This window comes from Montipora foliosa, unplaced genomic scaffold (genome assembly GCF_036669935.1).
Source record: "Montipora foliosa isolate CH-2021 unplaced genomic scaffold, ASM3666993v2 scaffold_409, whole genome shotgun sequence".
Taxonomy (NCBI): domain Eukaryota; kingdom Metazoa; phylum Cnidaria; class Anthozoa; order Scleractinia; family Acroporidae; genus Montipora; species Montipora foliosa.
The window spans coordinates 193940-209787 of record NW_027179711.1 but is presented as its reverse complement, the minus strand read 5'-3'; the positions used below and the strand labels follow the sequence as shown (position 1 = coordinate 209787).

The 15848-nt window shown below is 38.9% G+C and overlaps 1 protein-coding gene across 3 annotated transcripts; it reads left to right on the top strand.

The window, feature by feature from the left end:
* The first annotated feature begins 1339 nt into the window (after window positions 1-1339).
* LOC137988154 (tolloid-like protein 2) lies at window positions 1340-15848 on the top strand. Of its 3 annotated transcripts, none has more exons than XM_068834209.1 (7): window positions 1340-1609; window positions 4312-4480; window positions 5439-5816; window positions 8865-9260; window positions 10961-11395; window positions 12940-13281; window positions 14308-15848. In XM_068834209.1, exons 3-7 carry the CDS (start codon window positions 5453-5455, stop codon window positions 14481-14483), a joined length of 1713 nt encoding a protein of 570 aa, XP_068690310.1. In that variant the 5' UTR covers window positions 1340-1609; window positions 4312-4480; window positions 5439-5452; the 3' UTR covers window positions 14484-15848. The 3 variants fall into 3 exon arrangements, with proteins under 3 accessions (XP_068690310.1, XP_068690309.1, XP_068690311.1); XM_068834208.1 differs by having other exon boundaries at window positions 1341-1609; window positions 4312-4350; XM_068834210.1 differs by lacking the exon at window positions 1340-1609 and adding an exon at window positions 4961-5190 and having other exon boundaries at window positions 4381-4480.

Genomic DNA, 15848 nt, shown 5'->3' with positions numbered 1-15848 from the left:
AATAATAAATGTCAACGTCTGATATTAACCAGATGGCTTTTTGCAGCTCACACGATCCTCGCCAAATATCGTTGAAGCACCCCTTTTCCCTGGACAGTGTTGAGATGATATTTGACTGTTTGACTGTGTAAGCTACCACCGCTTACAATATTTCCGAAAAACCTACGATCCGTGTGCAAAGAAAAGGTGGCTGTGGTCAGGGAAAGGCTAATTTTGGAAAACGTAATATTCCAGTCGCCTTCTATACTGACTTTTAGCCGAGAAGCCTAAAAAAGACTCCATGTTGGGATGTGAAGACCCGTAAGAAATTATGATTAATTAAAGTGGTTGTGTCACGGCAGTGCATTTCATTTTGTGTACAAAGTATCAACTAACTTTGCAACTCACTTAACGTTAACCCAGAAATTACTTTTGAACAACGCAATTCTAAGCCTCTTGACAAAAATTATTTTTAGAGAATATGTAATTTAAGTTGCAAAGAACTTTTATAAACTTTGAAAAGCTGTTAAGGCACCGTTACATTGTGTATATTGTCTTGCAAGTTGTCTCGCAACGCCATTTCTACAAACGGTCTCAGATTACACTGAGTAATGTTTGAAGCAACTTGTCTCGTTTCGATGATCACATGGGGTTAAAGGAACATTTTCATTGGCTGGTGCCGTAAACCGTTGCAACACAAGTGAGTTGCAAAACAGAAGTTAACTGCGCAATGCTTAAAAAACTCGCTGCAACCGTTGCGGAAAGTAGAACCCAATAGACCTTATTCCAAAATGGCAGTCATTTAAATATTCTTTTGTTTCTATTCAAATTAGCCCTTGGTGCCTCGTTCTTGAGCTGAAAATTCAAAAAAATATTTTGCCGTGAACGAGGCATCAAGGTCTAATTTCAATAAAAACAAAAGCATATCTAAGTGGAGGCCATTTTGGAATAAGGTGTATTGTATTCTCCGCAACGGTCTCTGCAACTGGTCTCGCAACGTTTTTGGACGTTGCAAAGTATGTTACATTGAGCAATGATTCGTGGAACTTGTCTTGCAATGGCGGTGCGAGACACGTTGCACGAAAGATTACTTATTTTAAAAAATGCCTTGTCAAATGAATACGCTTTCGCCCAGTTGCGGGATCAAAACACTACCCCAGTGGGAAAATGTTTGACGACGAGTGCCACGTGACCAGCCTGAACCAGGGTCTTTTCTCAATGCAAGCAGAGAAGTAAGACCCTGCAAAAAATAGGTTGCTTTGAGCGCAGAAGTAGTTTGTGATTCGTGATTCGTGATTTGTGATTCGCATCTGACTTCACACCCGGTAGTTCAAGGAAGGTCAAACAGAAAATTTACATACGGTATTTCTTGCGTCATCAATTACAGTAGGCTAGCCGCAATTGTAGCTAGCTTATTTAATCGTTTGCACAATTCATGTACAGCGTATGGTACAACTCAAACCCATCTACTGACGTCTAGCGTGACATCTTAGGCTGTCATTTAAAACTTTTCAGGCAACGTTTAGCATTAATCAACGGTTTGTCTTTGTCTTTGTGACTAACAAACAGAGGTTCGACGAAGCAGTGAACATGACGATCAAAGTTTTTGCTCTGATTGTGTATCTTGCGAGTAAGTATGGTATATAATTATGCGTCAATACACTTCTAACTAATCGATAACTAAGGAGGACAAGTCGAAGCAGTTCTCATCGCATTTACTCACATGATAATTCCTGCTCAGTGAACCAAACAGCGAATGATCAAAATTAGTCTCAGCCGATGGATATCATTCTCTCTATGCTTTTTTGAAGATACGTTTCACTTTATTTCAGCAGCCCTTTTCTCGGTTGCATTTTTGTCCGTTCACACCTTCTCCGACAGTTAAACTTATAGTTCAGTTGCACAGAAAATTGACTGAGACGTGATAATCGTGACACTCTCTATCGTGACAATCTTATCTGTTTACGCGAATACCACAGTCCAAAATTTCCGCATAAGAAGAGATTTGAAAAGGCTTGGGATTTGAAAATGCTAATGCCACCTTTACCTTTGCTATTGCTTGCATTTTTAATAAATTTACCCAACCGATTTTCGCGAGTGCTTGGCTTTTACGATTTCAAAATTGTTTGCAACTGGTCACGATCAACATTATCGGGGAATGTTAATAGCTATGCTTTCAACGCGGTAGAAATTTTAAAGAGGAGAAGAACTTATATTTTAATTACAGACTGCCCCTTAATGTTAGTCTAGGGCTAAAAGTCGAGCTTTGGTCCTTTAAGAGGCAACTTACCAGATCTTCTGAAACAGTGAGAACTGACTGAAAACAATGGTTGCGTGACGAAATGTAGGGATATCTGCCATTTCTCCCATAAGTCAGAAATTTTAAATAAGCTACTCAAGCAATCACTGAAACTGCTTTTAATTATGGATTGTAACATTCAAATACAGGCATTTTTGCTGTAAAAACAAGGAGAATCCTTGATTTCGCTGCACCAACTTATCGTGGGTCATTTGCATACGGTTTCATCGGCATGGCTAAGTTCTTTATTGACATGTCACATTTCTATTAAAAGAGATATAACATTCACCGTAAATTAAAGGAAACGATCACGAGCAAGACTGGTTCCTGTGGCTTAAATTTAGTGAAAGAATTTCGCCAATTGTGATGAAACTGTCCGAAGGACAACACAACAGAGCACGGTCCTAATGATTGATAGTGCGTTACAGAACAATTTTCAGGAGGGAAGAAAGTCAGAGAACCCGGAGAAAAACTCTCAGAGTCAGCCAGGTTGAGATCTTTTGAATCTCATCCCACATACCGATACGGTCGCAGTCCTTTCACAGGAACACATGAGCCCAACAAATTGATCTGCCCCAAAATGATGGGCTTCAAGTTCAAAGCTCAGTTGGTAGAGCATTTCACCGGCATCGCAGAGATCATAGGTTCGAATCAGACAGATCATCAGACAGACAGACAGCATTTATTTTAGCACAGCTCAGCAGCTTGTAGGGTCGTGCAAATAAAAACTAAATATCTGAAAATGAACACTATACATTCAAGCTATATACACAATTAAATCGTTCATAAAAAATAAATAAATAAGTAAATAATTGTTAAAAGCTGTAAGACTACATCACACAGTGAATATCAAATTAATTAAGGGGCGATGTGCATGCCTTTTACATCTAACCGATAACTCAAAATACGTAGATTTCCTTAAATGAAGCTAAAATCTGTACTTCTAAAATTTGCAGTCGACAAGTCTCCCTAAGTGTCAATTCTTTGAAACGGTCACCAGATCGAAGTGTCTTTGCCAGACACTTGTAGCTCTTGTCCCCAAAGTCTTTTATGTTACGTCCCATAGTATTCCACAATATCGGGCCTCTACGGGCTATGGCATTTTCTCCGTGGTTCGTGCCAAAACGCAAGGCCATCAGATAGAACATTTGTCCGCTGTCTATGTTCCGAATCGTGCTTGAGTGCAATTGTGTTCGAAGCTCCTGCGGTAGGCTATGGTGAAATGATAACTAAGCGGGCACCAAAAGGCATATTCGAGCACATGTGATGATCCCATATTCTTAGGTAAATTAAAAATTATTCTCGCCAATTTTTAAAGGCTATTTAACAATTATTCCATGAGCGCACGTTGGATATGAGATGGTAAATAGCCAACGAGGCGCGTAGCGCCGAGTTGGCTATAACCAGTCTCATATCCAACAAGCGCGAATGGAATAATTATTTTATTAAATTCCTTTAAACTCCAAAAGTTTAGAAAGTACCAAATGCGAACGAAAAAAGCGAGCAAATCCGAGAGAAATCGAAAAAACTTGATGAGAACCGATGCGATGTCGTGTAAGACCTTGTGGTCAGACAGACGCAGGCTCGTCACAAAAACATTTCTTACCTTTTCGGGTACTTTTAAACGTCGGAATTTAATCCAGCTATTCTGAAAAACTTTTTTTTTTGGCTTTCTTCAGAGAGAAATTTCGCTTTCCGGCGAAAAAACATTTAGCTTGGCAACACTTAAATCAATCATTTACCATATAAGGTCAAACCAGGGTATATGAGCTGATAACCGAGATTGAGTGAACCAATCAGAGCACGAGAATTGCATTATCCCAGGTTGAGAATTTAATAAAAGAGATTATTGCTTAAATTGTCCAGATAAGTGCGAGGATCACTTCTGTCATCAGAGTATTTTGTTTTTTCAATCTAAGATGATCACTTCATTGATTGTTCCAAGAGATTTACATCTCGTCCCTCTTTTTAAGAGCTTTGCAAACTGGTTCAACAATTTAGAAGGAATTACTTTGTTTCTTATTACGTCGCAGTTCCCTTCCAGTGGAATCCAAGCTCTGGTGAAGTTTTGAGTAAGTTCCTAGCTTATTAAACTCATAGTGGCACTTGCTCATAGCAAAACGATCCAGTTCAAACCGAATTGACAACTAAACGAATGGACATGTAAATAAGTGGAAAGGTGGAGAGAGGATCGGACCACAGGTAGTCCACGTTCGATGTATAAGTATCTGTACTGTACTATTCTCACTGGGGGCCATCATGTACAAACGCCCCTTAATCCCTTGAGATTTAAGTTGAAAATTGCCGTGCTTTTGTTGTTTGCAGTTTTTGTATAAATAGGTATGTTTTATCCCGTTTATTCCTTTTTTTGGCTTTCAACGGACGTCAGGCGTTTGGCCCTCTCATCTCCACGCAGCGATGGCCAACGTGTTGCCATGTCTCTCACTCCTTCCGCCTCCGGGCTCGCCTCTTCCCATAAAATACTTCTGCCCGGGGCGTTTCGGAGTGAGTGCTTCTAGTGATAATGTATACTATATTATGCAAGAGTAGAAATATAAGAATTTGTATAGGGAAAACGGTTTTTCTCAAAAAAAAAAAAAGAAAGAATTTACGGTCACCATTGTGCCCATTGACCAATCGCGGGTCGCTTACCTGATCTTCTTTATCCGATGGATCTCGAAGTGTACAAGCAGTTAGAATGAAGAAGACGAAGGGGTAGCAGAAGTATCGTCGGTGATCCACGTGGAATTTCGAGGCGAGCGAAGCTTTAAGAGAATTTATGGCTCTTTTCCTTCGGTGATTCCATTCGGCGGCTTCGTCTCGGTGCCCAACCTTGGGAAAGAATGTATACAGGGAAAAGAAGAGGAACCAAAACCACCTAAATCACGCAAGACACACAAGACTGAAGCAAGGTAAGGTATTCTTTATTTTAAATTGTAAACATTTGTTTAAATTTTGAGAAAAACCGTATCCCCCATACAAATCCTTATATTTCTACTCTTGCATGATATAGTATAGTACAGATTCTCCTACATCTGCAGCCAGAAAAACAAAATAAAAAAAGGCGAAAATAAAAAATATATATAAAGTGCCAAAAGTACAAGATCATACTTTAACTCATCATTCATGCAGTTTTGTTTGGATTTTAAACGCATTGCAGGTTGCACGCCCCAAATGACAAATATATCAGTGCCGCTGTCGAAACACAGGCCCTCCGAGAATATTTCAAGCCCGACAACGTTCCCATCCAATCAGTCGGTATACTGTTCATGGAATATCTCCGTCCCTGTTGGAAAACGCATTAGAATTCACTTCACGTCCTTCCATTTGGCGAAGAGCGCAAATTGTTCAATCTCAGCCGTAGAACTAATTGAGAAAAAAGGATTGATCTCCACAGCTACGGGCCGATACTGCGGCCGTGACACACCTAATGACGTGTTGTCCTCATCTAGCTCTCTGTCGGTGATATACTTAGCAACTAATGGTTGCACACTTAATCATACTGGATTCCAAGCTTTCGTATCACTGGCACCCGAAGGTGAGAAATTGTATATTGAACTGAGTCAGTTTGTCATACTCGAATGTCAGCACAAATTTAAACTGTGGTGTATTACCACTTGCTGTCGGAATGAAGAAATAGCCTTGACCACCACTTAATTTGCCCCCAAATATATATCTTCACCTAACCCTCTGTATTTAAAAGACATGACGTTTCCACATGATTATGCCAACCAACATTTTCAACACAGTGCATGCATAGCATATTAATGAAAGCGGATCCGGATTCGAGTGAATGACAAACCGCTTAAAGGGAACCTCCACTTCGATTAATAAGTAATTTTAAACCCAACAAAATAATGTTTGCGATCAAATTTGATGGACCATTTTCTTCAAAGGAGTTTTTGTATTGAAAAAAATAAATTTTAGAACACTTATTTTCACTTTCAAACTTCTTGGGCTCCTCCATCTTTAATAATTGTGACGTGTCGTGGTTAGACGAAAAAGTAAAGTAATAATGGGTAAAGTAATAATAAAAGCTCTTGGGCCAGATGTGTCCACTCAACACTGCGTAGTAATAAAAAGAAACAAAGCTAGCTTAGGACACAACCAAGAAGTCTTCGCACTATGTATGTCCAGACCTTAACATACTATGCGTTGAGATCTTTAATTTGCATATGGTGGTACAATAGGCCATTTTTGAAATGTTAATATTCAGCTTGATAGCGAGGCAGAGAGGACAAAAACAATAGAAACAAGTTGAAATGAACAACATGTTTTCGAGATTGGAATCACGATAATCATATAATATCACGCAGCGCTGAAATAGAGGATATTACATGGCCGCGCGGGGATACGAATTTTATCTTTGAGTGCTACAAGTATCTCTCAAGAGTGAGCGAAGCGAACGAGTGAGAGATACTTTCAGCACGAGAAGATAAAATTCGTATCCCCAAGCGGCCATGTAATGTTCTGTTTATTATATAGATATTGATGAAATGTCTAGATTTAAAACAACTTGCTTTATTCATTTTCGAAATGATGAAAAAGTGGTCACCAACCGCTAAAACACGCATGTTGTGTAACATAAAACAAGATATGAAAGTTATGAAAAACAAATCATGATAATGTCAAATTTTGCAATAAAAATGTTAATGTAGTAGAGAAGAATTATATTAAAGCACAAAAGTATCTTACAACGAAGAGAAAGCTCGCGTTTTATTGGCTAATCGTGTTGGTTACCATGACAACACCTATATCCTCACATGTGAAAGATAAAAATGATATGTTCACTGCGCGCGGTGAAGATATGATTTTTTAGTAAAAGGAGAAATCCTGGTATTTCATCAATATCTATATAATAATATATGATAACCATAATTACATGCCATATACACTAGTCCCAAGTCCCAGGTCCCAGGACTTGTGGTAGCATCAGAGAAAGTAGTCCCTAGACAGGATTATAACACGGAGCTTCGGCTTATAGGAACAGCTTCTATTCACTAGACCACGATGAACAAGTTGCAAAGTTTCTTTAATATTTGTTATTTGTTGTTAATTGTATAAAATGATTTGTGAGCGAGTGTTAGCGCACGTTTACAACCCGATCTCCTGACAAATAATTAACAATTATTGAACGAGGTTGAGCAAAATATCGTGATTAGTCAGTGGCGAGCAGATCAATTATTTGCCGAAGCCGAAGGCTGAGGCAAATAATTGATCTGCGAGACACAGGCAAATCACGATATTTTGCGATAACCGAGGTCAATAACTGTTTTATCATTCGATCACCGAGTTTGTATTTGTTTTTATTTCCGACAAGCCGTAGGCGCTCGCTGCCTTGCAGAGTTGAGTAATGGCACCAATCAATTGGTTTCCTTCTCAGCATAATTATATTTGTAGTCAAACGTTCAATAATACTAGACATCGACACAGCTGAAGAATTTCACAGTTTTCAAAGCGTATACCGACAAGTGAAGTTCACCATTTTTCTTTTCTGGCTTCAGCATAAAATCTCTTCAGTACATATGCATTCGCCAACTTGTCCTTCTCATCGTTGACACGAGTGCCTCTTCGTTTACCATTTTTTCCTTGAGATACTCTCGAAATGCGTTGAGTGCAACTTTTGTTCCTTTCTTAGTATTCTCACTGTTCTTTCGATCAACTAAAGATGTGGAATCATTCTGACAGCTCGGAGAGCCGATCTGCCATTTTCTCACAAGGGCGTGATTTCAATTGCGCCTGAGCAGAATATTATTTGCAGCAAAACACTTATTTGCAGGTCACGTGGTGGGTTCTCGGCCAATGAAAAGGAAGGACAAAATCACTTGAATGATAAATTAGATTATTATGTCGAAGCAAGCGGCGACTCGGTGGTTATTGGTTAGGGGCGGTGACAGGTAAGCTAGTAATCGTAGGTTCGAGCCCCGATTCCGGATGTCTGGGTTGAGTTTTAAAAGAAAAATGTTCAAATCCCAGAATTCCTTTCCAACTGTCAATGTCATGAAATAATGATAATGGTATATTCAAAGCCAGTTGATACTTTATGATTATCGATAATAACAGTGTTGAGAATGAGTTGCAATGATATTAACGTATCAGGCCACTTTCCTTTGCCTTTGTCCTCTAAAACTCTCTTTCAAGTTGAATTTTAATTTATCGAGTATGGGCTATTGCACGAAATCAAACTTAGTTTTTTTTAATTTGTTGACAGACGCAAGTATATATTGGATCAGTTCATGCTGGCATGGAAGCTTTAGCGTGACTCCGAATACGAATTAATATAATGCATCTAGACGCGTAATTACTTATTTGCCTCTCTTTATACCAGGCGCGCTAAACAGACTTAGACCAAATATTTGCCCAAGTTTGTCTTGAACGAAAAGTACGTTTCTTGTGAAAAATAGTGGTTTAAAAAAAATTTTAATGCAGTTATTGACGTTACCGTGGAAGTCACATGTTCACCTTTTTCGAAATAAAAATTTCTTAAATCGCCTAAGTAGGAGCAAAAGTCATAAATTTACTTCGCGAGGGGATGCTATTGATTGACAATTTTTTAAGTCTTTCGTTTTCGTTTTTCTTTTTGCAGAGACGTGCAGTCCATATAACCATCCCGACACTAATTACAACATTGAGCTTAATGGTTTAACAGGGAGACTTTCTAGCAGTTGGTTTCCATCTGAGTACCGTATCAATATGAAATGTCGCTGGATAATCACTGTGCCCACGGGGAACCGCATAAAACTTAGTTTCCAAATCTTTGATCTTGGAGCAACAGCCACAGGTCAGGAAAACTGCGATAAAGTGGATCACGTCGAGATTCGGGATAGTTTTAATGACGCTGATCCAGGATATGGGACATTCTGTGGAGATGAAGCCCCCGCACCCATATATTCAGTTGGGCCAAAGATGGTGGTGACTTTCGTGTCAGATCAAGAAACAATTTTTCAAGGCTTCGAGGCGAGATTTGACGCTATAACTGGAGGCAAGCTCTACTTTTTCCATTACATAAAAATATAACAATGAAGAGAATACTTTGTTTCGCTAAGATGGTAGGAAAGTCAAAGTTTGATACTGAGACCCTTGTGGTCCTGAGAACAGATTAATTAAAGGATCTATATCATTAATAATTCATACTCATAATACATGAGAGATACAACCAATTTGTCAACGGAAAACGTCACGTGCATGAGCTTTAAAACCGTAAAATGTTCCTTATTAGAATTCTTTATATAAAACATACTTATAAGTCTTAGCTTGTTTTTCTTGTATGATTATGTTCTCCTCTCACAATTTGGACCTTGGTTTGGACTCCAGAGGGACAAGCATTTTTGCGGAATGTTTTGAGGTCGTTCAGTAAACTCGCAAGTCGTGTTTCATCAGGTATAAAATCACTAGGCTGTCCCCTTGTGGTTTAAAACCCCGATAAAACACTCCTGCTCGTTTATTAAGTATTACAAAACGTGATACCCGGAGAAAAAATATATATAACCTCTTAGACCTCTTCCTTCACAGAGTTTTTGGGCTCCTGGTTGCTTTCTCACTTAGAAATTAATATTGTACTTGGCAAAAAATGCACTAGTTAATTAAACCACTAACAGTTTACGGTCTCATTAGTCAGGCAGTATAATAATTTTGTGGAAAGAAATTAAAACAATCTTGAAAAGTGTCCTTTCTTCCATTTATCATCCACAAGCCTTGAGGGTTTCTTTTTCAAAGTCTAAACTCGTCTGTTGAATTAAAGATCGCTACCTTCCCTTATTCTGTGATTGCACTCACGTGATTAGCCCGCCGTGTTGGTGTCAAAACAATGGGAAAATGTAGCTCAAGTTTTGAGTAATAATAGAGTAAAATTCCCAAAAGACTTTCTCGCTATTGTTCTTTTCACCAACACGGCCGACGTGACGCCAGCTGCAACATCAAAGAATTCGTCCAATAGACCTAATCGGTTAACTCAATGCTGTACCCAATTCAAATCTCCCAGGACTAAGATTCTTTGTGTCTTGTATTTGCATGATAATGTAGCATTCATATTTAAATGATGTGGAAATACCTGGAACAAAACGTTTTATTTCCAAAGGGTTTGAATTGGGTACAACATTGAGTTAGCCGATTAGGTCTATTCTTCTGTGAAGAAGCAGGAGAGTACGACAATGAATATTTGCCGTAAAACAGTAAAAGTCATCCACAACTTCAAACAGTCATCCGCGTTGCCCTATTAACCTTAGTCATTCAAACTGCTTGCACCAGGCTTTTTCATTCACAACCAAAGACAACAAATAGAGTGCAGTGGGACAAACTAAACCTGATGTTTTGGAGTCTTCACGTATTTCAGACAATTATTCTTAAGTCGAATCCTTAGTGCCCAGATAAACTGATTCAATAGCCAAAATTTCTATCAGTTGTTTTCATTGAAAATGCTGTCAAGTCAAACTATTTACCTGCAGTAACGAGCACTTGTACTTAACATTAAAATTTGCAGGTTTTTTTCTTTTTTCAATCAGTAAAAAAAAGAAATTAAGGTTAAAAGGTCTTTTTCGGGACTATTGCTCAAATCCACCAAATAAATCAACATAAATTGCAAATTCGCTTTCATTTGCGAGCCTACCCCCACCCCTCAGAACAATTTTTTGTTCATTGATGCAGTTGATTTCCCACTCTAACGTCTGCTTTATTATTCCTCAGGTGTGTGCACCGATAATAACAGATTCATTCAACTCAACTTGACTCATAATTCGACCGGGCGTATCTCTTCCCCAGACTACCCGCTCCAGTATGCCGCGGTCAGTGCCTGCTACTTCAGACTTCACGCGCCAGAAGGCTATCGCATTAAGCTTGATTTTACAACGTTAAATATTGCAGAAAACTGCGAGCATGAACAGAGAAGATCCGAGTGGATTCGAGTGGATGATGTTTTTACTACTGACTTTAACAGTGTTGCGTCATATTGGGGTACATTCTGTGGTCAGGTGCAGCCACCGGTGATCTACTCCACCAGAAATGAGCTCCAAATCTTTTTCACTTCAAATTATACTAGTAACGAAGCTGACAGGAATGCCCACCAAAGGCAAACGATTGACAGTTTAGGGTTTTATGCAATCTTTGGAGTGACTCCACAAGGTAACTATTTTTCGGGAGCTTAAGACTGCTTTACATGCACCGCGACGCAAGAATAAGCATCGCGCACACATGTGTTTCGTGTTTCTTGCGTTCGATCGAAGGAGAACGCGTCCCAATTTTGTTCAAATTGGGTGCTTGTGTGGTATTGTCAAAAAGAATCCAGATTTTACTACTGACTTTAACAGTGTTGCGTCATATTGGGGTACATTCTGTGGTCAGGTGCAGCCACCGGTGATCTACTCCACCAGAAATGAGCTCCAAATCTTTTTCACTTCAAATTATACTAGTAACGAAGCTGACAGGAATGCCCACCAAAGGCAAACGATCGACAGTTTAGGGTTTTTTGCAATCTTTGGAGTGACTCCACAAGGTAACTATTTTTCGGGAGCTTAAGACTGCTTTACACCGCGACGCAAGAATAAGCATCGCGCACACGTGTTTCGTGTTTCTTGCGTTCGATCGAAGGAGAACGCGTCCCAATTTTGTTCAGATTGGGTGATTGTGTGGTATTGTCAAAAAAATCCAGATTTTTCTCTGTAAGGGACAACTAAATAGCCACCCCGAAGATTCTTTTGTTGTTTGCAGGGGGACCCTCGCGTGGATTCTCGCAAGCGTTTTCGTCACACGCTTAGTGCAACCCTACAGAGAAACAGGCCAAGCGACTGTCGAACACACCTAAATAATCGGAGAGAGGGCTTTCCACAAGTTGCTCGAGATTTCCCAAAAAGTGGCCCGAAATGTCTCAAAAAGTTGCTCAAAAGTTGCTAAAAAAAAGTCAAAAGTTGCTTTTGTAAAGAAACTTGCTCAAATGTTACTTAAAAAAGACAAAAATCTTTTTTTTGTCTTTGTTTGTTTCTCTTCTTTTAGTTAGTCTGATGCAAAAATGTGCAATCTGTACAAAAAAAGTAACATTTCTAAGCATTATTGTGCAATTTTACGATGTAACCAGTGTCGATGAATAGACTTATTCACAAACAAATGTTGTTTTTAGATTACTTAGTCTTGTCTAGAAAGACTACAAATTTCTCGGAATGCGAAAAGTTGCTACAAACGAAAAAAAAAACCGTTGCTCGAAGCACGAAAAGTTGCCAAAAAGTTCCCGAGAAACTTGTGGAAAGCCTTAATTGGAGATTACTACTAGAACTGCTGGTAAATTATCATGACGTCATAACGTTTCGGGACTTTATTTGACCTCATGCTTGTATCCTACCACGTAAAGAGTACCTTTAAAAATGCATTTTGTTGCTCGAGATCGTTTGACCGAGCTTTCGTGGTTGTACGTTATTTATAATCCGGAACCTGTATTGTAACAGAATAAAGCACAGGTAGTGGTGGTAACTTGTTTCTGGGGTCAACCTAGTAAGTACACCTGACTAGTGGAACAAGGAGATTTTAATGGAGCATCTTTCAGTCAAGAAAAGAGAGCAATTACATCTAAAGACTTGATTAGAAGGTACTCTAAAATACATATACCCCTAAAGGGACGTTTGAAATATTTCTGTCAAAATTATATATATTCCTTCCGTATTTATTCTTCTTCCTAGTTCACACAAGCCGGTGTCGCACAGACCTGATGGACAACTCCATCTCGATACAGAGTCATACAGGATCTATAGTAAGTCCAGGATATCCACATTCTTATCCAATCATAACTTGTACTTGGAACATTAAGGTCCCCGATGGTTACATCTTGGAGGTGACAATTAAAGACTTTGAAATGGATTGCACAGGAGGAAGTAAATTGATTGTTGGGGAGGACTCGTTCTGTGGATCTGACAAACCATATGGCGTCCTTTCGTCGGAGATGGACATGAAAATACAGATGATCGCAACAAAAGCAAAGGATAACAGCGGTTTTCTTGCGACATTTTCCATGGCAGAACAAGGTTGGTTAACTGTTTAATTTATCTAGTGCGAGAATCCGTATATTCATAACTGGAAAAGCAAAGAGCACCTTAGGTTCTGGATGACGAGTAGGTAACTCAGATCATAAGCGCATTCGATGTTTATTTACCAGCCTCGCGAGTTTCAAAGTAGATTGTTATACCTCCCAACTAAAATACGTTTTCCGATCGGAGGAGAACGTGTCACGTGTCATGTGTCGTGATCAGGTCGTGCACTTTTGAAACAGCGGCAAATTTGGATGCCAGCCGCGTCAAGAACGTAATTTTTACGCAGTCATGGCAGCTAAACGGTTTCAAACAAGACCTGAAGCAGAAATTTTAACAAAGATTCAACATTTGTGATTTGAATGAACATTTATGATTTGCGACTTATTTTATATGCAAATTACTGGGATTCGTAACATTTTACAAGTGAGTCGTAAGCTGACATCCATGTATTGTTCTATTTTGAGTTGGAAGGTATAACAAAACACTTAATGACTGGCCCCCCGGGAAACAGTGAGTTGTGTTTCCCCTCGACTCTCGATGTTCCCTTCGGCTTCGCCACGGGAAATACTGATGGTCTCGGGGAAACAAAACTCACTGTTTCCCTTGGGGCCAGTTATTAAGTGCTTATTGGGTCAGAAGGTTCACCGGAGAATAGGAAAGAGATCGAAGCGAGCTTTCTAAGCCACGAGGAAGACGAAAGACTTCATGGACAGTCCATCTTTCATGAAACTTGGCAACAATTTACCAAAAAATGACGTAAGAGCCGATTTTCGTACCTAATTAGCTATTCCGAGAAACGAGGGTTCAGGTTTCGGAAACAACAATCGTATAATGACGGTAACATTTTAAAATCGGCGCACGCCTTGTTGGCACATATTCATCAATATTTGGAAATTCCCGGACAGAAATCTCCATTTATCTCTTACCTCTATCATGGTTTCCTTTGAGAATTTTCTTGAATATTTCTATTAGAATTTCCTTTTGATTGCAACGATGTGCTTGTTTTATTTATTCCTACAGAAATTGATATTGCGTCCATAATACCCTGGATAGTCATTCCTATTGTAGTTGCAGCCGTTGGCGTAACAATGTTCATAATGTGGAGAAGACGGACGACAGGGTTTGACCACAGATCTTCATTCAAGTCGAGTATAATAAACCGCATGAGGACTCAGTCAAGTGTTAGTCAGGCTTGATCCCCGACTGGGAAGAACTAATGCTAATGCTGGAAAGTAAGTTGGTTGCGAAAAATTGTTCCAACGAGATTGCTAGATGGATTCTTTTTAGTGTATTGAACCATTGTAAAGACTTTTTAGCAATTAAAGAGCAAATTGTACATTACACATTTGTCATCACTAAACCACACCAAAGATTTTTATGTCCTATCTACTTACTAGAGCACAATGAAGTATTTTAGTAGAGAATTGTCTAAGCTTCTTTTCAAGGAACATCTTCAGGTTTTCATAATACAATGTTTGCACTGATTAGCAGTGTCAGGCTGGTTTCTACTCCTTGAGTTAACCGCTGTTAGTACTCAACTAGGCAAATGCCATGAACATTTAGTGGAAATATTAAAAATGCTATTCCTTAGAGTTGATTAGTTTCTCTTTTGAAAATACAAACATAACTTATAGAGGTTATAATTGAGGAGCTCGTCTTTTAGGCTAGCCTAAATAATATATTCATGTAAGTCTCATAATCCCGAAACTTGGATAAGTGATGGGAAAAAAATGGTGGAATAAAATTCTCGTAGTGCACAGCTAAATAGGCAAGTAATATTCAATACTCGATTGGTGTGTATGCTGGCCACGTGCTCTCTCAATGACTCGCTTATGCTTGCGTCGCTAGTGAAAACAAGGCTTAAGACGCGCCAAAAATATTTTTGATGAATTTTGACGATATTCAACTGTATTTAATTCAATGATTCTTTTAATTACAGCAGTCTGATCTCGCGCTTGAAAACGTGCAGTTAACACAAGAGCACCTCAATTCCAGCATATGTGAAATTTGAACTCGTCTAAGCTTTGTGTTGTCATGGGTGACTTCAATTTGTGATTCCCATGCTTTAACTGGGGAATTTATAAATTTGTTATCTTCTTATTTTTTTTCAACCACATATACTCCAGCCTACTCCCATAACTAGTCACTCTGCTACTCATATATTTTAAATTCTCTTGGGTTTGTTACATACAGTGGTAATATTTTATATTCATTAACTGATCATCTTCCGAACTTTCTGTCAATTGATTCAATCCATCCTCTTGCTTTAAACAAAAAGTCGTTTGTTAGGGTTTTCTCTAGATTTAATGAAGAATCGTTGACATCTGACTTTGGACGAGTTGACATGCATAACCTGTTTCTTGGCAAGGACAACATCAATGACATATTTTCCTGTTTTTTTAAACAAATCTAATCAAATAATCAACTCCCATGCCAAGCCTTGGATTTCTTTACGCCTCAGAACTTCTATCAGTAATACATAGATTTAGCCAAGCCTAAAAGCGGAGCTCCCGGGTTGTTCTTTCTTACTGGCTCTAGGATTCGTGAAAATAAAGGCTTTG